Source organism: Polypterus senegalus, chromosome 11 (assembly GCF_016835505.1).
Source record: "Polypterus senegalus isolate Bchr_013 chromosome 11, ASM1683550v1, whole genome shotgun sequence".
Classification (NCBI taxonomy): domain Eukaryota; kingdom Metazoa; phylum Chordata; class Cladistia; order Polypteriformes; family Polypteridae; genus Polypterus; species Polypterus senegalus.
The window spans coordinates 13,362,930-13,386,787 of record NC_053164.1 but is presented as its reverse complement, the minus strand read 5'-3'; the positions used below and the strand labels follow the sequence as shown (position 1 = coordinate 13,386,787).

General features: G+C 40.1%; 1 protein-coding gene across 1 annotated transcript in view; it reads left to right on the top strand.

Moving 5' to 3' along the window:
* si:ch211-195m9.3 overlaps window positions 1–19,887 on the top strand; it is a 103,489-nt gene extending 83,602 nt beyond the window's left edge. Inside the window, exons 13-14 of the mRNA XM_039768061.1 lie at window positions 17,741–17,797; window positions 18,295–19,887. Of these exons, the coding sequence (XP_039623995.1) occupies window positions 17,741–17,797; window positions 18,295–18,593 (356 nt within the window). The 3' untranslated portion in view covers window positions 18,594–19,887. The remainder of the gene's footprint in view (window positions 1–17,740; window positions 17,798–18,294) is intronic.
* Window positions 19,888–23,858: the final 3,971 nt, after the last annotated feature.

The following is a 23,858-nucleotide window of genomic DNA, read 5'->3' as shown; positions in this document are numbered from 1 at the left end:
TTCAAATATAATTATCATGTTACTTATGTTATAGTGCTAATGACTAACAACAGAGATGCAGTATGTACAGTTAATCAGCAGCTCTAGTCAGGATATGCTAAACTGAAGTAGTGAGTCTTCAGCCGGGATTTAAAGGCTGAGAACGAGGGGGCATCTCTTATAGAAGCAGGAAGACCAGTCCACAGTTTAGGGGCCCTGTAACTAAAAGCTCAACCTCCCACTGTTATTTTACTAATCCCTGGAATCCTAAGCAGACCGGCATCTTGAGATCTTAATGTGCGCTCAGGTTTGTAAGTCATGATAAGTTCAGACAAGTAAGCCGGACCTTGGCCATTTAATGCTTTATATGTTAAAATGGGGATTTTGAAATCTGCCCTAAACTTAACTGGGAGCCAGTGTAAAGATTTAAGAACTGGGGTTATGTGTTCATATTTTCTTGTTCTTGTAATAATTCTTGCAGCGGCATTTTGGATTAACTGGAGGCTGTATAGAGAACAGTTTGAACAGCCAGTGAACACCGCATTGCAGTAGTCAATCCTACTAGAGATAAATGCATGAATTAATTTCTCACAATCCTGTTTATTTAGAAAGCGCCTTAATTTCCTAACATTTTTAAGATGGAAAAAACATGTTTTGGACGACTTTGTAATATGCGCTTTAAATGACATGCTGGAGTCAAAGATAACACCTAGATTGCGGGCTGATTCAGTAAAATTAATTAGGATTCCAACTGAGTTAAATGACGACAAAATATTGCTGTGATCAGCGTCATTCCCTCCAACAATTAACAGCTCTATTTTATCTGTATTTAAAGACAAGTAGTTCTCATTCATCCATTCCTTTAATTCACTAACACAACTAGATCTGAGATGCTTTAAATGTCCAGAGCTGCACTGACTGATCCCCAACATGTGTCTACCCAGCACTGAGAGAGGTGTGGGTAAGTTATTAAACCACATTCATGATGGGGATCAGGACTTGCAATAGTTCCCCACAATTGCATCATAAGCTTTCACTGAGTAAGTCCGTGCCCTTTTGTACACACTGCCCATCTCTACAACTATTTGGATGGCATAGTGAAGTCCTTGAATCATCACTGCCACAGTTGCTCACAGCCTCTGGTGGAGCACCTAGAAGATGAACAAACTGAACTATTGAGAAAGTAAAAATTAAACGACCCACGACCCAACCTCCTCACTCCAGTCCTCTCCCCGAGCCAGCATTCTGTCAGAATCTAATGCCATTTACCCGATACTGTATGGTCAATGTTTCAGTATCTGCTGTTCCGATAAGTGTCAGAGTTGCTCTAAATATACACAAGCTTACGTGTCAAATTTTCTTTCAAAAATCCTCAAGTTTGCGTGGGAAGTCGCATACGCACATTTCAAGCCTCTATTTGTGTGTATACGTAAGCTTTATAAATGAGGCCCCTGGAGAGCGTTTTCAAAAGTCTCCTGTTTTGGGGGTTATAAATGTCACTCTACTTTGAATGAAAGATGAAAACAGACGGTAATGTCTGTGTTTTGCAATGAAAATACAGTAGTGTGGATCAACCCTTAGTGTGGAATGAGATACTTTCCTTTCAGAGCAATTCTGTCTCAGTGATAAGGCAAGGGAAAGAAAGAGTGTGAGAAATAAGGCAGGTGGAGAAGAGCTATGAGTAGGGACCAGCATGGTGTAGGGGTGGACCCTCAAACTTACAATGAAAACTATTCATGATTGGGTAGAAAAGGGTCAATCAGAGAAGAGGGCACTGCATTTGTAATCATAGTTGAACAAAAGAACGATATTCAAGCTTTTTGTTGTATTTGCGTTTGACGTCCTCAGCCTTGTTGGTGTTTTGTTTTTTTGTATATGGCCGTATCGTCTCATTTGTGAGCATTCTCTTCATTAGTGTACAATATTTAAATTTCTGTGGAAAAACCTGTGCTATTGCCTATAATAATTACTGACAGAAACTGATGGATGATATAACTGTATTGGTATGCCTATTTTGAGAAGAGAGTAGAACAAACATGGACCGCGGAAAGCATTCTGATTTGAGGGGCCGCAGCGTTGGGAAGTTGAAGGCTCTGTATTATTAATAAGCAGCAATATAAAATAATATTAAGTAGATGCTTCAAAACCACTACAAATCACAAAGTTGCTGTTTATCAAAGTACAAGTGATTCTTGAAAAAATGTCTATAGCAAATTTAAGTAATACCATCCTCTGTCCTTTTCTTTCTATTGTATTCTGAACAACAAGACCATGCACTAAACGTTGTGCATTATTCTGTTGGGTTTTACTTTGATAAAAATACATAATGTCATCAGTTCATTTAATATTTACAAGGGGGGAACTCAAATACTCTCAAAATCTATCAATACTACATGCTTAGTGTGTAGTTATTGACTATGCTGCTAGATATCACATACCTAAAGTTGTTGTTCAAAAAAGTGTGCTGCAGTGTTACATCTAAATCCTTCCCCCCTTCTGTTTCCCTCAAATGGCTGCCCACAAGGTTCATACCATACAGACACATTAAACACTGTTAAAACAACAACAACAATATTTATTTATACAGCACATTTTCATACAAGTGATATAGCTCAAAGTGCCTTATGAGAAAGAGAAAAAAGACAAAATCTAAAAATAAAATTAGGCAATACTAATTAAAATAGAATAAATGTAAGGTCTGATGGCCAGGGTGGACAGAAAAAAACAAAAACAAAAAACCTCCAGACGGCTGCAGGGGTTCTGAGGCCACAAGACCACCCAGCTTCTACCTAACATAAATGACCTCAGTCAGTCCTGTTGGTTTTCAGGCTTCACATGGAAGAACTTTATAGATAGATAGATAGATAGATAGATAGATAGATAGATAGATAGATAGATAGATAGATAGATAGATAGATAGATAGATAGATAGATAGATAGATAGATAGATACTTTATTAATCCCAAGGGGAAATTCACAAATGATGATTTGGGATGATTTATGATGATGGTCATGTGGACCTCTAGCCTTCAATTCATCAATGTAAGGACAGCACGGGTTCGCCACCCTAAAAAACAGAAAAAGTAGGGGTTAGTACAAATTTCGTAGCCACCATGAATGATAATGATAATAAAATGCATATACAGAATATCCAGATTAAAGTAAAATGAAGTTATGAGAAAGTCATGTTAAAAAAATGAGTTTTTAGTAGTTTTTTTTAAAGTGCTCCACTGTATCAGCCTGGTGAATTTCTATCGGTCAGCTATTCCACATTTTAGGTGCATAGCAACAGAAGGCCGCCTCACCACTTCTTTTAAGTTTAGCTCTTGAAACTGTAAGAAGACACTCACTTGAATATCTAACGTTACATTTTGGAGTGTAAGGTGAAAGACTTTGTGAAATATAAGATGGAGCAGATTATTGAAGGTTTTGTAAATTATAAGCGGTATTTTAAAGTCAATTCTAAATGACACAGGTAACCAGTGTAGTGACATCAGAACTGGGGTGATGTGCTCGGATTTTCTTTTCCTAGGTCAGATTCTGGCAGCTGCATTCTGCACAAGTTGCAGTCAATTGATGTCTTTTTTTGGGTGGTCCTGAGAGGAGTGCATTACAGTAAAATTTCCCCTTGGGATTAATAAAGTATCTATCTATCTATCTATCTATCTATCTATCTATCTATCTATCTATCTATCTATCTATCTATCTATCTATCTATCTATCTATCTATCTAATCACACTGAAAACAAAAGTGTGAACTAATTTCTCAGCATCTTGCAAAGTTATAAAAGGCCTAAGTTTTGCTATATTTCTTAAGTGAAAAAATGCTCTCCTAGTAATCTGATTAATGTGCGATTTAAAATTTAGGTCAGAGTCAATAATTACCCCTAAATTCTTTACCTCTGTTTTGACTTTTAATCCTAATGTATCCAGTTTATTTCTAATACCCTCATTATATCCATTTTTGCCAATCACTAAAATTTCTGTTTTCTCCTTATTTAGTTTAAGAAAATGACTACTCATCCGTTCAGAAACACAAGTAAGACATTGTGTCTGTGATTCAAGAGAGTCGGGGTCATCAGGCGCTATTGATAAATACGTGTCATCTGCATAGCTGTGGTAGCTCACGTTATGCCCCGAGATAATCTACGGAAGTATGGAGATTGAAAAGAGCAGCGGACCCAGAATAGAACCGTGTGGAACACCATATAAAATATTTTGTATTTTTGAAGTATAATTACCACAACTAACAAAGAATTCTCTACCTGCCGGGTAGGACTCAAATCAATTTAAGACACTGCCAGAAAGGTCCGCCCATTGACTAAGGCAATTTCTAAGGATTTTTAAGAAAACAATCACAGGCTTTGTTGAACACACCTCTGTGCTCAGCCCAGGCCATCCACAGCTTCACTAGTCCACTTTCTGGTTGTGCTGATTTTAACTTCTGTTCATTAAAATGGAAACAGAAATATGATGTGGTCAAAAGGCTTTGTGAATATGTGGAATAGTATGGAAAACATCTTGGATAGCATTGTGACAGTCATCCTGAGTTTTGTTAGACCTTCTCACCAACTGCTTGTAATTGAAGCCTATTCAGAATCATTCAAGATAAAACCTATGGAGCCCTAGGATTTGTTCTCAGAAGCAGTTATTTGAAGGGGAAGAATAAATTCCAATCAGAATAACAGATGTAAACTAAAACAGTTTGCAGTTTATCATAAGCAGTTCCATATTACTTTGCTTATAGCACTTCAACGTCAGTGTAGCATGAGTTGTTAATATAAAATCACACTCAAACATAATTTTATTCACTGCAACTTGGATAGACCACATCTGGGAAGAATGACAGACTGAAAGTGCAACAGGTCATTCAGCCAAGTCTCAGTAAACCAGAACATTCAAGTCGGTGATTAATCAGTCCCAGAACCCCAGGCGTTATGAGTAATTCAGTTGTGTATTCCACAATTATTGAAACTATGAAAGAAGCATGCGAAGTAAGAGGAAATAGACAAAAGCCAAGCCTCCTGAAATGAACAAGAATCCCAGCATGGCATCAGTGGGCCAGGACAGTGGTATCTTGTCCAAGACGGCCGTGTAGTCGAGTGCAGCTGTGACCCAAATTGAGCAGGACCGGCTGGAACCTGTCTCGGGCAAGTGTAAGGTGGCTTGTTGTGTGAACGTACAATGTGCATACCACAAAGCTGAGTTTGTCTGCTTGGGTGGAATGAGAAGTGAGGAGCATGCAAGAGCCGGAAACATTTAAAGCGCTTGTATGCACCATCTCACCAAGTGCAAGTCACACTTTTATAAGCTCCTACATCTTCCATAACATTCACACCAACTCCTGTGGCTATGGTTGAGCATCAGCAGAGTGGACTGCTTCACACACACACAAATCTTTCATAATGAGAAGTGAGGTCCGTGCAAGCACCAAAAAAATGTAAAAGTACATGCATGTGCCATCTAGTGGCTGTGGTTGAGCGTGAGCAGAGCAGATTGCTCAACACACATACAAGTGTTTTGTTTATGCTGTATATATCTAATAGATAACATAATAAAAGTAATAAACAAAGTACAAGTGTGAGTGTTGGAAAGATAATGCAACCTGCTAGAAGGCTGCCAATCTATTCGCCATCTTATTGCCCACCCTGGCCCTTGATCCAGTATGGCCGGTCTGAATATGGCTGCCTGAGAGAGGTGGTCTTCTACCCCATGGATGGACAATGACAGAGAGAATGAGCTCCTTTGTCACCTCTGTTTTTATCTTACTTCACCTTCCTTGATGTGCCTCCCAGGCCAATGGCATAAGAAGCCAGTTCCCTACTTTATACCAATCCTATTTAGCTACAACTGAGTCTTCCAATCAGATCCCCAATTTCAGCCCAGGCTGACCTCCTAGATGGGGAAGAGGCCATCATACATTTTTGGTATCCCTTGCTAAACCAAGCCTGTTCATGACCTTTCATCTCAGCCCACCTGTATTCCCACTGGCTAGATGACTTGTCAGTTTCTGAGATTTTATTGTTTTCTCCCAACTGCATATTTTATAAAATATTATTTTGTTATTTATGGGCACTGCCATTTTGTGTCTCCAGTCATTTCAACAGCAACATGTATTCAGAGATCTAATAAGGTCATCTTTCAGAACTTTCCTCATCTGAATGTGCTGAAAACAAAACGTTTTCTGAAACGATCTTTTCACCAGTTCAAAACTGTCTTCCATTAGTGTTTTCTGGCATAGGTTTGTGCTTAGGCTCTTGTTTGGGTTTAGTTTGAGTGTTGATTGACCTCCCAGTTTTGACTTCTGTTTTGGCACTTGACTACAGCTTTTTATCCTTGGTTACCATCTTTAAGTATTTCTTGCTAGTGCAACAGTGATCTGAATTACTTGACATATTCCTGCATTGCTGTCATTATTCACGGAAAGAAAAGGAAGTCGATAAATCTAATAAATGGTATGAAATGCAAATTCACACAGTGGATTATAGATACATCAACCACGGCATCAAACAGGTAGTTGATAGGTGCACCTTGGAGATCTCAAATCAATCTTTGATTTTTTGGAGGCATAAGGTCAAAATGAAATAATAAGCCGACATGTTAGTGCAATGATTAGCATTGCGGCCTACAAAATTGTGTGATCTAATGGTGGTTCGTCACTGTCTGTGAGGAGTTTGTACATTCTTTTGAATCTATGATGGTTTTACACCATATACTCATGTTTTCATTTCACACCCCAGCGACATTCATTTTGGATGAATTGATGGCTGTAAATTAACCTTGAATGAATTCTGATTTGGATCCCACTTTGTGCCAGAATAGGCTCAGGCTCCTCTTTTAAGTGGGTTTGACAATGGAGGAATGGATGATAGAGGTGAACTTTAGAAGACTGAATGGCTTGATCTAGTTAAATCTCTTCTTCCCTAGCATTTGGAATATTTAAATTGGACAAACCCATGACAGAGAAAGTGACAACAAGGATGGGGAGAAGCAAATGACCCACAAGAGATAGGGGAGAATCGAGGCCTAGAAAGTACAGCAATATTAGGCAATGAAGCTGATACAATTTCACATTTAGAAATTTCAGTAAATCACAATCATATGGCAAGCATTCAAAGTGATAAAAAAACGCCTCTTTCATTATAATTGCCATTTACTGGAAGATCATTGTCTATAGGAATTTCACAGAATTCATTATGAATAAAGTTCTATTGGTTAAATGCAATGTGTCATCAGTAGATTATAATTGTTTGAGAATTTTTAATGATCTCCTCCTGGGGAATAAAGTGTTACCTGCACTTCATGTTATATTCTTCATAAAACATTGATTCAGACTATTTGGTTCCACTCTATGAAAGTCTGTTATTCAAAAAATTGAGGGGAAAATGCCATAAAAATAAAAGAATAGCAACAGCTGTCCTTTTTGGAGTGTGTTTCCAGTTGGTGTATTTTTTTGCTGTTTGCTTCCAAGTCCACAAATAGCAGCAGCCCATCTGAAGGCTAATCCCAACCGTTAATATTTTTGGAACTCTGACAGTTATATATATATATATATATATATATATATATATGTACTGAGTATACTTTATACAAAAAATATATGTTGTCGTACCTTGTATAACTGAATAACCTTTATGGCACAATAACAATTCAATACATTTATGGACATTACTGTATTTGGATTTAATAATCTTCATGTGGGAAAAGGCTGACTCACATAAATAAGTAGAGCCGAATAATGCAGTCAAGGAGCTTTTGAATTCAGCCGAGTGAAAAATGACGGCTGTCCAATTAACTGTGATTTTAGTTCCCTCTCTTTTCTCTTTCTCAGATCGCTTTTCGGAAGGAAGTTAGTTTCATCATTTTTATGAACAGTTTGAAAGTGCCTTTCCATGTTTTCCTTTTTTGGAATAGCAATGATAGATTGACAGATCAGACAAACACACTTCCACTGTGACATTGTGAGAGAAAAAAATCCTCTTCTAATTCCACATAAAGCCCATACCCTCCCCAAACTATTTTTTTTTAAAATCCCTTCATTACTCGATATAAATTGGAAGGCTAACTAGATCACAGCCAGAGTTTTGCAGTAGCTCACGCGTTTGATTGTGCATGCGGGATGATCAGCTTGTTAGAAGAAAGGCAATCTCAGACTGGTTGCCCTGTATGTCAATCAAGTGGCAAATGCCATAGGGAGGATATATGATAGACTAACGTTTAAAAAAAATTTTTTTGAATGCAACGCGATCTACCTGCACTACCTTTGCAATTTACCGGTCGATTGCGATCGACGCATTGGGCACACCTGCTATAGAATATGATATAGCCTTTACCCCCTGTTAATATAAAATAGAACTTTCTTAGCTATATTTGTAATACAATGTTAATGTAAATGTTGTAAATATTAATTAAGCAGGGACTGGAAGACCCATTTACAAACTGTAAATGGGATAGGCATACAGTTTTCTGACCATTTAGAAATAGTTTAACTGTATGAGCAAACATAAATTATGAAACAAGATATGTAAGCTTTAAACACAACTTAAATCAGCATATATATATATATATATATATATATATATATATATATATATATATATATATATATATATATATATATATATATATAACATGTTCATAATAAGTAAAACTTTACAACCAATACCCCCCCTCCTAATCACACTGACTTAGGCCCCCCACCACCTCCCCACCCTCCACGTAATTTTTGCTATATATCGCCTTTGATTTTTGTAAGTCTAAACTTTATCCTCTGATGAAGGCCCCTAGCAGGGGCTGAAATGTCGGGAATAAAAACTACTTTATGGTACATGACTCATTTTCTCCCTTTGTGGTTCTCCAGCTGCATATATATATATATATATATATATATATATATATATATATATATATATATATATATACAGGCCAAAAGTTTGCACACACCTCCTCATTCAATGTGTTTTCTTTATTTTCATGACCATTTACATTGGTAGATTCTCACTGAAGGCATCAAAACTATGAATGAACACATATGGAGTTATGTACTTAACAAAAAAAGGTGAAATAACTGAAAACATGTTTTATATTCTAGTTTCTTCAAAATAGCAGAGTGAAGGCAAAGGGGCCAACAAGTGCTAAACACCTCTGGGAACTCCTTCAAGACTGTTGGAAAACCATTTCAGGTGACTACCTGTTGAAGCTCATCAAGAGAATGCCAAGAGTGTGCAAAGCAGTAATCAGAACAAAGGGTGGCTATTTTGAAGAAACTAGAATATAAAACATGTTTTCAGTTATTTCACCTTTTTTTGTTAAGTACATAACTCCACATGTGTTCATTCATAGTTTTGATGCCTTCAGTGAGAATCTACCAATGTAAATGGTCAAGAAAATAAAGAAAATACGTTGAATGAGGCGGTGTGTCCAAACTTTTGGCCTGTACTGTATATATATATATATATATATATATATATATATATATTTCTATTATAATAGAGATGTGATCTTCTCAGAAGACACTTTGACATCCCGCAAGACAAAGCAGTGAGACAAAAGGACAGCTGCTGTACAGGTTTTCAAATGATTGACGCGCAGCGCAACAAGCAGAACACGTAGCAAGCTGCAAAGGCACGAAGTGCACTCTGGAGTTGAGCAAAGCGAGCAGGGGGCTTAGACCCCTAGTGTGTATATATATATATATATATATATATATATATATATATATATATATTATATATATATATATATATATATAATCTTCATTTGGATCTTGATCTTTGTTCGCGAATGAATTAGAAGAAGAAGCACTAGATGGCAGTAGAGAGACAGCTAAAACATAGGCATTGCATTAAGAATCTCCTCCAGGCTTATACTACTGAAGACTGTAGTACGCCAGTCACACCTCAAAACACAGAAATTCAAACTAAACAAATTGTTATCCTTTAAATTAACTAAAGAGATCTTCATTTAGATCTTGATCTTTATTTGTCCACGAATTCCATGCATGCGTAGACCACCTACCAGTTTAGTACGTTGTTGTTACTCACGGATGTCAACAATGTGCCAGAATAACATGGTTAGCTCCTGAGGCCTGGTTAGAGAATGAGATTGCCGAAGATAAAAGGTACGTGCCTACGTAACATATGAATGAAAGAAAGACAGTGGAGAAAATGAATGACAACGTAACAGCACATTCCGGAAATTATTATTGTTATGATGTAGCTGGTGAGTGCTGCGCGTCTCACAGTTGTACCGTGGCTTGCTCATATGTCATTGAAGCAATCCCTATTTATGCTTTAAAGAGCCTGAATACGCATGTGTCCCCCTTTTATAACCATTACTCCGTGTATATTGCCTTACTCTTTGGATTGCCACAAAGCAGAAAGTTTGAGAAGGCATCATGAGAGGAAACAATAGCTTCGTGAAAACGAGACGGACTGTGAATGGACAGAAGCAGAAATGCTCCACCACCATATACGAGCGTAATTACTATTCGGACAGTGATTCCGAGTAGGCCGTTCTTATCGAATCAATGTCCAAGGGTTTTCTTTTGTAATTTTGTTTCCCTTATAAAAAATCATAATGATGTGTGACGAAGGGACAAGTTCATGACTGACTGCAGCGTTTGAACAGGTAGCCCTTCACAGAGAACTTTAACACGCGTTGGGCGCACATGGCTAGCATATATATATATATATATATATATATATATATATACACAGTAGACCCCCGTGAAGTCGTGGTTCAGAGTTTGCGGATTTTTCCTTAGAACCTAACAAATAATTGTTAGCGGTAACCATAAATATCCTCCACAATTTTTTATGGCTTTTTTCATGGCAATACTGTACTGTAGAAAGAACACAAGCAACTGTAGAGGAAAGGATGGCTTGTGATGGTGAAAGTAGCCAATCTGAGACCATTATTCATTTCTCCTTGCTGCTGATTGGCTGCTGCTCTGTGATGCATCTCTGGCAGATGCAGCCCAGCATTTCCACATCATAACAGTTTAGTGCATGTAGCTCTTTTGAGTGTTTCGCTGAGCGTTCTTATGTTTTTCGTTTTTGTTCTTCTTAAAGCCCCAAGATGCTGCCCAAACACCCTGCACCTTCTAAGGCTTCTGGCAATGAACCTAAGCACCAGAAAAAATTTGAGACAGTCCAGGAGAAGGTTGAACTACTGGAATTGTTCCTGGAACTAAAAAGTTATGCTGCGGTAGCCACCCAAGAAGCTGTAAATCCTCGGCTTTGCTGTGCAGTCATTATCTTCATTATATACCTTCATCGTACTGCGCAGCTAATTCATTATCATCATCTTCAATCAATATCATTCATTATTAGTTAGTACCCGTACATTTTACTGTATTTTTATTAAATTATTATTTACCCTACTTATACCAAAGAAAATGCGCCTGCATGAATTACAGTACGTATAGGGGTAAAATCAGTATTTTACATTCTAGCACTGCGGGTGACATAGCAGTACAGTACTGGACAGTATACGGATTTACCTTTCCATTCTTTTTTTAGGTTAATGTAATAAGCTGAATTTGAAATGAAATTAAAAAAACTCACGTTTTTTCACAATTCGTGGGTGCTGTGCTTTAGGAACGTAACCCCCGTGAATTTCAGGGTTTGTGTGTGTATATATATATATATATATATATATAAATGACCATAAAGCCTTGAGAAGGTTTGGGGCAGCCACCTGTATAATTGTTCCCAGCTGCAAAATTGATTAATAAACAAAGACATGAGTCCAAAACAGAACTGATTCTCTGGAGACAAGATGGTGGCTTTAAAGGCCAGTAAAGGAAGTCATGTCATCAATACCAGAACCAGAAGTGACGTCATTGGCTACCCCAGAGCCAGGCGGGATTTCCCTAGAATGGTCTGCAAAAGATTGAGAGGGGAAATTAGTGCACTTCGCCACCCCCTGGTCTGGCATTGAATCACATGTATTCAAGTTCTTTAGTTGTCTCCTAAACACACATGTGTGACAATACGTATATAGCTTATATATATATTACTATACTGATTTAATAAAAAAATAAATGATCCAAAAACAAAAGAAGTATGTTCACACACACAACTAAATCTGTAAAGGTCAACATGGACTTAAGTCCTTAAGATCCCTTATACCAATCTGTCTATGTGTGCAACTTGTTAACTTCATTGACTCAATGTGTTTAGTTTCAAATTAACATGGAAGTCCATCCATCCATCCATTCATCCTCTTCCGCTTATCCGAGGTCGGGTCGAGGGGGGCAGCAGCTTAAGCAGAGAGGCCCAGACTTCCCTCTCCCGGCCACTTCTTCCAGCTCTTCCAGGAGAATCCCAAAGGCTTCCCAGGCCAGCCGGGAGACATAGTCCCTCCAGCGTGTCCTGGGTCTTCCCGGGCCTCCTCCCGGTTGGGCGTGCCCGAACACCTCACCAGGGAGGCGTCCAGGAGGCATCCTGATCAGATGCCCGAGCCACCTCATCTGACTCCTCTCGATGCGGAGGAGCAGCGGCTCTACTCTGAGCCCCTCCCGGATGACTGAGCTTCTCACCCTATCTTTAAGGGAAAGCCCAGACACCCTGCGGAGGAAACTCATTTCAGCCGCTTGTATTCGCGATCTCGTTCTTTCGGTCACTACCCATAGCTCATGACCATAGGTGAGGGTAGGAGCGTAGATCGACTGGTAAATTGAGAGCTTTGCCTTACGGCTCAGCTCCTTTTTCACCACGACAGACCGATGCAGAGCCCGCATCACTGCGGATGCCGCACCGATCCGCCTGTCGATCTCACGCTCCATTCTTCCCTCACTCGTGAACAAGACCCCGAGATACTTGAACTCCTCCACTTGGGGCAGGATCTCTCCCCCAACCCTGAGAGGGCACTCCACCCTTTTCCGGCTGAGGACCATGCTCTCGGATTTGGAGGTGCTGATTCTCATCCCAGCCGCTTCACACTCAGCTGCGAACCGATCCAGAGAGAGCTGAAGATCACGGCCTGATGAAGCAAACAGGACAACATCATCTGCAAAAAGCAGTGACCCAATCCTGAGTCCACCAAACCGGACCCCTTCAACACCCTGGCTGCGCCTAGAAATTCTGTCCATAAAAGTTATGAACAGAATCGGTGACAAAGGGCAGCCCTGGCGGAGTCCAACTCTCACTGGAAGCGGGCTCGACTTACTGCGGCAATGCGGACCAAGCTCTGACACGGTTGTACAGAGACCGAACAGCTCTTATCAGGGGTCCGGTACCCCATACTCCCGAGCACCCCCACAGGATTCCCGAGGGACACGGTCGAATGCCTTTTCCAAGTCCACAAAACACATGTAGACCGGTCGGGCAAACTCCCATGCACCCTCAGGACTCTGCTAAGGGTGAAGAGCTGGTCCACTGTTCCGACCAGGACGAAAACCACACTGTTCCTCCTGAATCCGAGGTTCACTATCCACGGACCCTCCTCTCCAGAACCCCGAATAGACTTTTCCAGGGAGGCTGAGGAGTGTGATCCCTCTATAGTTGGAACACACCCTCCGGTCCCCTTTTAAAGAGGGGACCACCACCCGGTCTGCCAATCCAGAGGCACTGTCCCGATGTCCATGCGATGTTGCAGAGACGTGTCAACCAAGACAGTCCTACAACATCCAGAGCCTTAAGGAACTCGGCGATCTCATCCACCCGGGGCCCTGCCACCAAGGAGTTTTTTGACCACCTCGGTGACTTCAGTCCCAGAGATGGGAGAGCCCACCTCAGAGTCCCCAGGCTCTGCTTCCTCATGGAAGGCATGTTAGTGGGATTGAGGAGGTCTTGAAGTACTCCTCCCACCGACCCTAGCGTCAGTCGAGGTCAGCAGCGCACCATCCCCACCATATACGGTGTTGACACTGCACTGCTTCCCCTCCTGAGGCGGACGGTGGACCAGAATCTCCTCGAAGCCGTCCAAAGTCGTTCTCCATGGCCTCTCAAACTCCTCCCATGCCCGAGTTTTGCCTCAGCAACAACGAAGCCGCGTTCGCTTGGCCTGCGGTACCTATCAGCTGCCTCCAGAGACCCACAGGACAAAAAGTCCTATAGGACTCCTTCTTCAGCTTGACGGCATCCCTCACGCCGGTGTCCACCAACGGGTTGGGGATTGCCGCCACGACAGGCACCGACCACCTTGCGGCCACAGCTCCGGTCAGCCTCAACAATAGAGGCACGGAACATGGCCCATTCGGACTCAATGTCCCCACCTCCCTCGGGGCGTGGTTGAAGTTCTGCGGAGGTGGGAGTTGAAGCTACTTCTGACGGGGGCCTCTGCCAGCCGTTCCCAGCAGACCCTCACAACACGTTTGGGCCTACCAGGTCTGACCGGCATCTTCCCCCACCATCGAAGCCAACTCACCACCAGGTGGTGATCAGTTGACAGCTCGGCCCCTCTCTTCACCCGAGTGTCCAAGACATATGGCGCAAGTCCGGCGACACGACCACAAAGTCGATCATCGACCTGAGGCCTAGGGTGTCCTGGTGCCAAGTGCACATATGAACACCCTTATGCTTGAACATGGTGTTCGTTATGGACAATCCATGCCGAGCACAGAAGTCCAATAACAAAACACCGCCGGGTTCAGATCGGGGCCATTCCTCCCAATCACGCCCTTCCAGGTCTCACTGTCATTGCCCATGTGAGCATTGAAGTCTCCCAGCAAAACGAGGGCATCCCAGAAGGTATGCCCTCTAGCAACCCCTCAGAGACTCCAAAAGGGTGGATACTCCAAACTGCTGTTCGGCGCATACGCACAAACAACAGTCAGGACCCTTCCCCCCACCCGAAGGCGGAGGGAGGCCACCCTCTCGTCCACGGGGTAAACCCCAATGCACAGGCTCCGAGTCGGGGGCAATAAGTATGCCCACACCTGCTCGGCGCCTCTCACGGGGGCAACTCCAGAGTGGTAGAGAGTCCAGCCCCTCTCAAGGAGATTGGTTCCAGAGTCCAAGCTGTGCGTCGAGGTGAGTCCGACTATATCTAGCCGGAACCTCTCGACCTCGCGCACTAGCTCAGGCTCCTTCCCCTTCAGAGAGGTGACATTCCACGTCCCAAGAGCCAGTTTCTGTAGCCGAGGATCAGACCTTCGGCCACCACCCAACTCACACTGCACCCAACCTCCTTGGCCCCTCCCATAGGTGGTGAGCCCATGGGGAGGAGAACCCACGTTACGTCTTCGGGCTGTGCCCGGCAGAGCCCCATGGGTGCAGGCCCGGTCACCAGGCACTCGTCATCGAGCCCCACCTCCAGGCCTGGCTCCAGAGGGGGCCCGGTGACCAGCGTCGGGCAAGGGAAAACGTCTCCAAGTTTTATTCTTCATCAGAGGTTTATTGAACCGCTCTTTGTCTCATCCCTCACCTAGGACCAGTTTGCCTTGGGTGGCCCTACCAGGGGCATAAAGCCCCGGACAACATAGCTCCTAGGATCATTGGGACACGCAAACCCCTCCACCACGATAAGGTGACGGTTCAAGGAGGAGAACATGGAAGTCCTGTGTGGATAATTTTATACTGTTTTTTTGTATTTATCAAATACTAGCTGTCCCCCATGGGGAAAGCTAGAACAGGACAAACTTTAAGAATCAATAAAAAAATTTAATTATTTGTATTGAGAAAACTGTATATTGATAGCTTTCATATCTGAGGACCTCTTGATATACAATATTTTTGGTTTTGCAGTCAGGGGCAAGGACATTTAGGTTTCTTAGGGAACTAACCCGGGAGAAAGCAATGTAAAGCTGACCATGCGAGAAGCCTGGTGAGCTAAGATCAATCCCTGCCAACTTGAGTGTCTGTCCCTGGGCCTTGTTAATTGACATTGCAAAGCAAACCTTCATCGAGAACTGTAAACTCTTGAATTGAAAGGGCATGTCTGTCGCGATTAGAGGAATGCAAGGGATTAAAACCCTCTCACTAATGCAGCATCAGACCGACTCGAATGGAGACTGGTGCGTGAGTGAAGGGGGCCCCGCCTGCTTCCCCCTCCCCTCGGCCTGCAGTCTCTCTCTTGGAATTGTGCAAAAAAATCGATGCTGCAAACGAACTATAATACTTAGCGCGATGATAGAAGTCACAAAATCAACTGAAATGTTCAAGCAAATTATAGAAAAAAACCCGATCTAAATCCATTAAGTAGTTCTCTTGTGAAAAGCGGACATACATACAGACAGACAGACAGATGTAAGATTTTAATTATAATACACTGCTATAAAGTAATTTATTGTTTTTCCATTTTGAACCATCCTATTAAATCTTTTCCTATATTTTTGTAGAATACATCTGCCATCCTTTTAATTGTATCGATTCATTTTGTGATTTTTTTAGACTTTAGCAGGTAACTTTTGTTTGGGATGTAAGTGTAACCTTGGCTACTGCACATCATGCGGTTTATTTAACACTTAGAATAAGTTTGTTAAGGCTCCATCCATTTTCCAACCCGCTGAGTCTGAACACAGGGCCACGGGGGTCTGCTGGAGCCAATCCCAGCCAACACAGGGCACAAGGCAGGAACCAATCCCGGGCTAGGTGCCAACCTACCGCAGGACACACACAAACACACCCACTAGGGCCAATTTAGAATCGCCAATCCACCTAACCTGCATGTCTTTGGACTGTGGGAGGAAACCGGAGTGCCTGGAGGAAACCCACGCAGACATGGGGAGAACATGCAAACTCCACGCAGGGAGGACCCGGGGAGCAAATCAGGGTCTCCTAACTGCGAGGCAGCAGTGCTACCACTGTGCCACCGTGCCGCTTGCTAAGGCTTGATGTATGATATTAGAACAATCTCGACTAGAACAGGCCATTCATCCCAGCAAAGCTTGCCAGTCCTATCCACTTAATTCTTCTGAACAAACATTCTAGTTTTATAAGATATAACGTCAGCATACACTCACTGTACTGTAAACGCAGCGAGATGAGCGTTGCGTCTCATTTATCTACTATACTGCTGCCATCTAGTGGCTATACATTGAATTTTTTTTTTTTTTTAAGACGCAACAGCTTTGTGGAGAATAGTGCTATAAATAGACAGTTCATAGTTATGTTGCCCCCAAAAAAGATATAAAGCTGCTGATATTTTGAAACAACTACATTTATTGCAAGATAAATGTCTTGATGATAATGACAGAGATCAAGATAGTGACAATCAGTTGAATGATGTGGAACCCGTAGGCTCTGGCACAGATGCAGAGAAGGCGTTTCTTGATTACAAGGCGTCCGACTTGTCATGACTGCCAGGACAGCATGACATGAACATTCTGCCATAACAGTCACCAACTGCCTAACATGTTGTGTGCAACCATCCATCCATTATCCAACCCGCTATATCCTAACTACAGGGTCACGGGGGTCTGCTGGAGCCAATCCCAGCCAACACAGGGCTCAAGGCAGGAAACAAACCCTGGGCACCAAGAAATGCATTGTTTTTACAGCACATGTGCTTCTAAGCCTGCACTTTGCATAGTGCCATGCTTCAAGGACTCACAGTCAAATGGAGACTTTTAGTCGTGCTGCTGGCCAAAAAAAAGAAATTAAAAGTTTCTATACATTTTGACAGTTACTGTTGATAGTAAAGCTGTTAAAAAAAATCTCTTTACTTTTTAATGAATTTTGATAGAGTTCATTATTTATCATATATGCATAGACCTCAACCGCTGCGTCCTGGTAATAAATGGTCCAGCAGTTAATGTGTTATTATTCATTTTTTAACATGAGTTTTAGCTTACTGTTTTTTGTTTTATTTTTAGAAAGATGCAGACTGGTCACACTAGACAACATATATCTGTCAGAAGAACATAAGCAAGGTAAATCTGAAATTCACTTTTTTTTTTTGTAATGCTTCTTCATTATTTATCTATCATATGTAGTGTGGAAGTACTGATGTAGTGATTGCCCTACTGCCTCACAGCTACCGTCAAACAGTGGCCTGTAAATCCAAGCCTTATACTGTATAATATCATTAATAGGTAGAGTACCTATGTCATCAGATAGGTATCTATACAATTGACAGAAATGAAAGGCACTATAAGATAGATAGATAGATAGATAGATAGATAGATAGATAGATAGATAGATAGATAGATAGATAGATAGATAGATAGATAGATAGATAGATAGATAGATAGATATGAAAGGTATTTGAAAGATAGATAAAGAAAGGTGTTAGATAGATAGATAGATAGATAGATAGATAGATAGATAGATAGATAGATAGATAACCATGTAATAGAATATCTTAAATTATAAATAAATAATTTTATCTAATTTTAAATTTGATGACTGTTTTGCTTTTGGTCCACAGGTGTTTTTGGAAAAGTTATTTCTATAGAAGCAAAAAATGGAGAACGTCGGCTCATCTTAGGTGACTATGCCAAGTTAAATGTGAGCAAATGTCCTCATCAGGTTTCCCTCACGTTCTTCCCTCAGACGACAGAAAATGTCACAATACGTGACAAAGAATGCCCATCTCTGACTGTGGGGAACACCTATGTTTTCTGGTGTCCTGATCCTGGGCGTATTTGTGAAGAGATTTCCCCGGTGAACTTCAATGGAAACATCTACATCAGCAACTTTCTAAGAATTGGCTCAGGGCAATGTTAGAATTAATATTGCTGTTTTTGTGGTTAACGACAGAGTTTTGCATAAGGTATTATTCAAAATGAAACTGTAATGTAAGAGATACAGCATATAAGCACTCTTCATAGAATATTGCATAAAGAAGCTTTCCTTTGAAAAACATCAATCACTCAGACATATTCTTCCTGTTCCTAAACAAGCAGCTAAAGCACATATTTACTGGCAGATTAAAACTCTGAAGGAAGTATAAAGGATATCCAATTAAAAGTATACACTATAACTGGCCTAAGGTTTCAGTGTAAAGATCAAATAATCAGAATAATTTAATAGTTATTGTCTTCATATTGGGAATGAACATTGCAATATTAGAAGTAGACTGTACTAAAGTTACATTTTTAATCTCAGAGCTTGAACGGTTTACAGAACAGTAAAGGTTGGATCCATTTACATTCCATTTCTTGCCTCTGGACTTTACAGGGGCTCTTTAGTTTTCTGAACTTGCACATTTCATGATGACATTGCTGGAAGATGACATCCTCCAGAATTAATCTTGCAAGACATGACAGCTCACTTGTGGTTAAAACCACACGAGGCCAATTTAAAAATCACCAGCTAACTTAAACTGTATGTTGAGTGGTGTTGTTTGAACCGTATATGGCTTGGGGATAAACAATCCATTTCAGAATTGTGCAGCTGTTGTTCAGTAGTTTTAAACGACTGTGACTTTAGACATGTCAAATAACATGTATACGTTAAAGCTGAGAGAGGAAGCCCCAGACAGAGAAAGAAAAAGAGTACAAACTCTCCATGGACACAGATTTGAATCCCGGTATCTGGAGCTATGAAGTAACAGTGCCAACAGTGTACCAAAAAAGTAAAATAATAAATATATATACATTTGAATTGATTTAACAAAATCCTCTACACAAAAATGCATAAAAAAATGATATTTTTCTTATGTTACTTAGTCCATGCAGGAGAGAGAAAGAAGTTTATGATAATAGACTTTAATAGCGACAAATGTGGCACAACAGCAAACGATGTGAAAAATGTCAATGGGGAAAAAGAAACAAAAATCTCACGTTACTTGAGTTGCATAACCCACATGTCATGTATCCAGTTGTATGCACTAAACATTTAACCAATGAATTGCTGGGAAGAGGTGGGGGGGTCTTCAGTTCAAAAAGTCATTAGAAAATCATTAGAACAAATATAATGGGAACAGTTAATTCAGCCCAACGAAACTCACCAATTACAATACAATACAATACCATTTATTTTTTGTTTAGCCCAAAATCACACAATATCGCCCTGCCTCTTGACAGCTCCCCAGTCTTGACTCTCTTAGAAGAGAAGGAACAACTCCCAAAAAAAAAACAATTGTAGGGAAAAAAAATGGAAGAAACCTTAGGAAAGGCAGTTCAAAGAGAGACCCCTTTCCAGGTAGGTTGCGCGTGCAGTTGGTGTCAAAAAGTAGGGGGTCAATACAATACAATACACAGAACAGAACACAAGTAAACCTCAATAAAAAGATTACAAGTATGGAGCAGAATTTAATAGTAGATGATATCACATAATAGGATTTGGAGTTATTCAGAGTCCTGGGGACCTCGGCCATTAAGCTGCCTCCGCCAATTGGCCATTCCACAGCTGAGACATTGCTTGGCCAGCCAATCCGATGAAAGGACTCCTCTACCCCACAATTCCTGCGATCCTCCATCAGGGATGACTTTACTTTAGGCAGGCAAAACAACTTGGCAGGATGGCCGTGGCACCAAGAGCCACATTTGAGTACCAAGACAAGAAACAGAATAGGTGAGGGTTAGTAACAAATTATAACGATCATGTTACTTATGTTTTAGTGCTAATGACTAACAACAGAGATGCAATTTTATCCACTTAATCCAAAGTAACATTAAATTGAGTTTTGAAGGCCTCTAAAGTCCTGCTGACTACCTTGCTACTTGGTGACTGTAACTGAATGTCCCATAATAATATTCTGGAAGTAACCATTTAACATTGTTGTAGCTAAAAAATTGTGTGTTTTGCTTGTTTAGAGCATACAACTGGACAAGTGAGGTGTGGATTATATGACACAAACAACATCCTTTATTTTTTATTTTTTTTTTTTGTTTTTGTTCCCATGGATATTTCTTTATATCGTTTAACATTGTAGAGCATTGGGCAGCTTTGGCTTCTTTAATGTTATAAACATTTTTCTCTCCGTTCTGCGTGAAAATATGAGATTGAAAGATTTTTTCCTGGCCACCACTACAAAGTACAAGGGGTAAGTAACATACAAAAAAATATCAGTTTTAAGTGGGGGATTCCTATGAATATAAGAGTAAAATAAGCAGTGAAAGAAATTTGCACTTGAATACATTCCAGAGAGTGTGCAGCTTTGCTCCTGTCAAATAAAGACGAAATGAATTATTGAACATAGAAACTTGAATGAAAATATTTAAGCAATATGAATGCAAAATGGTGTTAGCCAAAGTTTGATTGTATCTGAAGTGAAAAGTAAAGCTGCTTCCCCAAATGTGAAAATGCATCTCTCTGCAACCTGACTTTTACATTCAATTTTTAAACTTTTGACAAATTTTTACTTTTTTATTCACATTGCACCAGACCTATCCATACTGAAAGAAATGGATTGGACAGAGCTAGAATAATTTTTTTTTTAATGTAATCTAATTTTTATAAAGTAGTGTGTTATTTTTCCAGATTGCTCATTTTCTAAGAGGATGCGTCTCACATTAGTCAATTGACAGTGGAGCAGCTTTAACCAATGTAAATATATAATGATGTTAATAAAACTCAAAATGTTTTCATGCTATGAATGCACACTTTTTCCAGATTCTCAGGTAAATGTTAATTAAATGAAACTAGGAATTAAAATAAAATGTAATTGATTTTTATTTTTATATTTTGCACATTTGTAACAAGATATGTGTATTGGGGAAAATAGATCGCTTTTAATTGATCTTACTATTTGAAATCTAGCTAACTTTGTATTAAACTACGATTTTAAAAATGATTCATTTTGTTTTTAAGATTTCAGTAACTATTGAACTACTGGCTGAGTATGACCTGGCAGTGTCATGTGACCACATTTGGATGGTTATCCATAGAAGCGATGGCAGTCATGTGACCTGTGTGAGACATCGTTTTAGTGTAATGTGGTCTGGTATCGGACTATTTAGAGTAAAGACGTCGATTCAAATCCTCAGCCACTTACTCCCTGCCTGAGATTTTTTTTTTTTTTAAATCTGGATATTTTAAGCTTCTTGATGCATTTTACGAAATACAGCAATGTGAGGAGAGTTCAAAGTTTGAAATTGTTTCTCCATATTTAAGCTTATAATCCACAAACCTGAATCCATAATTGGACTATTAGCACAATATTCACTTGATGTTTTTTTACAGTTATTAAATGCTTTTTCAAATAAAATAACCAAGATAAGCTCATATTCAGAACAGTTTGCATGCACAAAACTTACAGTATATGCTATTTTTTTTTCATGTACTATATTATATACAATGTAAATATCTACTCTATATATATATATATATATATATATATATATATATATATATACACAGTAATCCCTCGGTATATCGCGTTTCGACTTTCGCGGCTTCACTCTATCGCGGATTTTAAATGTAAGCACATCTAAATATATATAACAGATTTTTCGCTGGTTCGCCGCTTTCTGCGGACAATAGAACTTTTAATTTAGGTTACATGCTTCTTCAGTTTGATTGCCCAGTTGATTTCATACAAGGGATGCTATTGGCGGAAGGCTTAGAAGCTACCCAATCAGAGCATGTATTACGTATTAACTAAAACTCCTCAATGCTATAAGATATGCTTCCCGCGTGGTGCTTGATTGTTTGCTTCTCTCTATCTTTCTCACTCTCTCTGCCTGACGGAGGGTGTGAGCAGAGGGGCTGTTTGCACAGAGGACACGGACGCTCCTCTACAAAATGCCACTTTATCCCGGTGCTTCTGTATACTTAAAAGCACGTATTGATTTTTTGATTGTTTGCTTTTCTTAGCGAGCGCTCTCTCTGACATTCTCTACTCCTGACGGTGCTCCTTTATGACGCCGCTCCTTTGAAGATGATATGCTTGCTTTCTTTTAATTGTTAGAAAGAACTGCCATCTCTGTCTTGTAATGGAGCACAGTTTAAATGTTTGACTAAAGGGTGTTATTTCATGTCTAGAGGGCTCTAATAATGTTAACAGGGTGGGAGAGTTTATAAGGGCTTAAAATATATAAAAATAACCATACAAACATATGGTTTCTACTTCGTGGATTTTCACCTATTGCGGGGTTCTGGAACGCAACCCCGCGATCGATGAGGATTACTGTGTATATATATATATATATATATATATATATATATATATATAATCCTAAGCCTAAAAGTTCAACGATTTTATGTGGCGTTTTTATGTCACGCTTTAAACCGGGCTTATTTTAAATCCTACATATATATGTTTGGTATCATTCTTTTCAGAGTTTTTCGAACTTTAATGGGATGTCTTTAGATTTTCAGATTCCATTCTTATTCCGTTTTTAAATTATAAACTAAAAAATATCAAGAACCCACGTCCCGCGAGACGAGACTCTGTGCCAAGAGATTTAACCACTCCCGAGACCGGAAATAAAAGACAAAGAGTAGATGACAAAGACAGCTGCTGTACAGGCTTTTAAATGTACGAAGCGCCGTACGAGATGCAGATCACGTGGCACGGCAGCAGCAGTTGATCAAGCAAAGAGGAGGTAAAAAAAAAAACTATTTATTTCCCTTTTTATCACCGATTAAGAGGGGGTTTTGGAGGAGTGACCGCATTTCCTGGGGTGCGTTCAGCCCCCCTCTTCACAACACGAGTGGCAGAGATGCAAAGTGGCTGATGCAAGGGTGTCGGTGAGCGAAGTGAGCACAGGTTAAGCCCCCTAATATTATATACAATGTAGTACTTTTTCATATTAACAACATTACTATTTAACCTAATTATTCTGTAAAAGTGAAATTCAGAGTCGCTTATTCTTCATGCTTTCGGTATAACAGTTACACCCATAACTATTAAAAACTCACATTGCCTCAGGAGTGCATTTTTATATATTTTTCTTTATTTGTCCAAACCCCGTTTAACCCCAGATTCCCGATTAAATCATTCTTTATTTCATTCATTAGTACTGTAGGTAAAAATTGATTCACTAAACCTTGAATAATAACCACAAAATGGGATCAGCGGGCTATTCTTTTAGAAATCAGCCT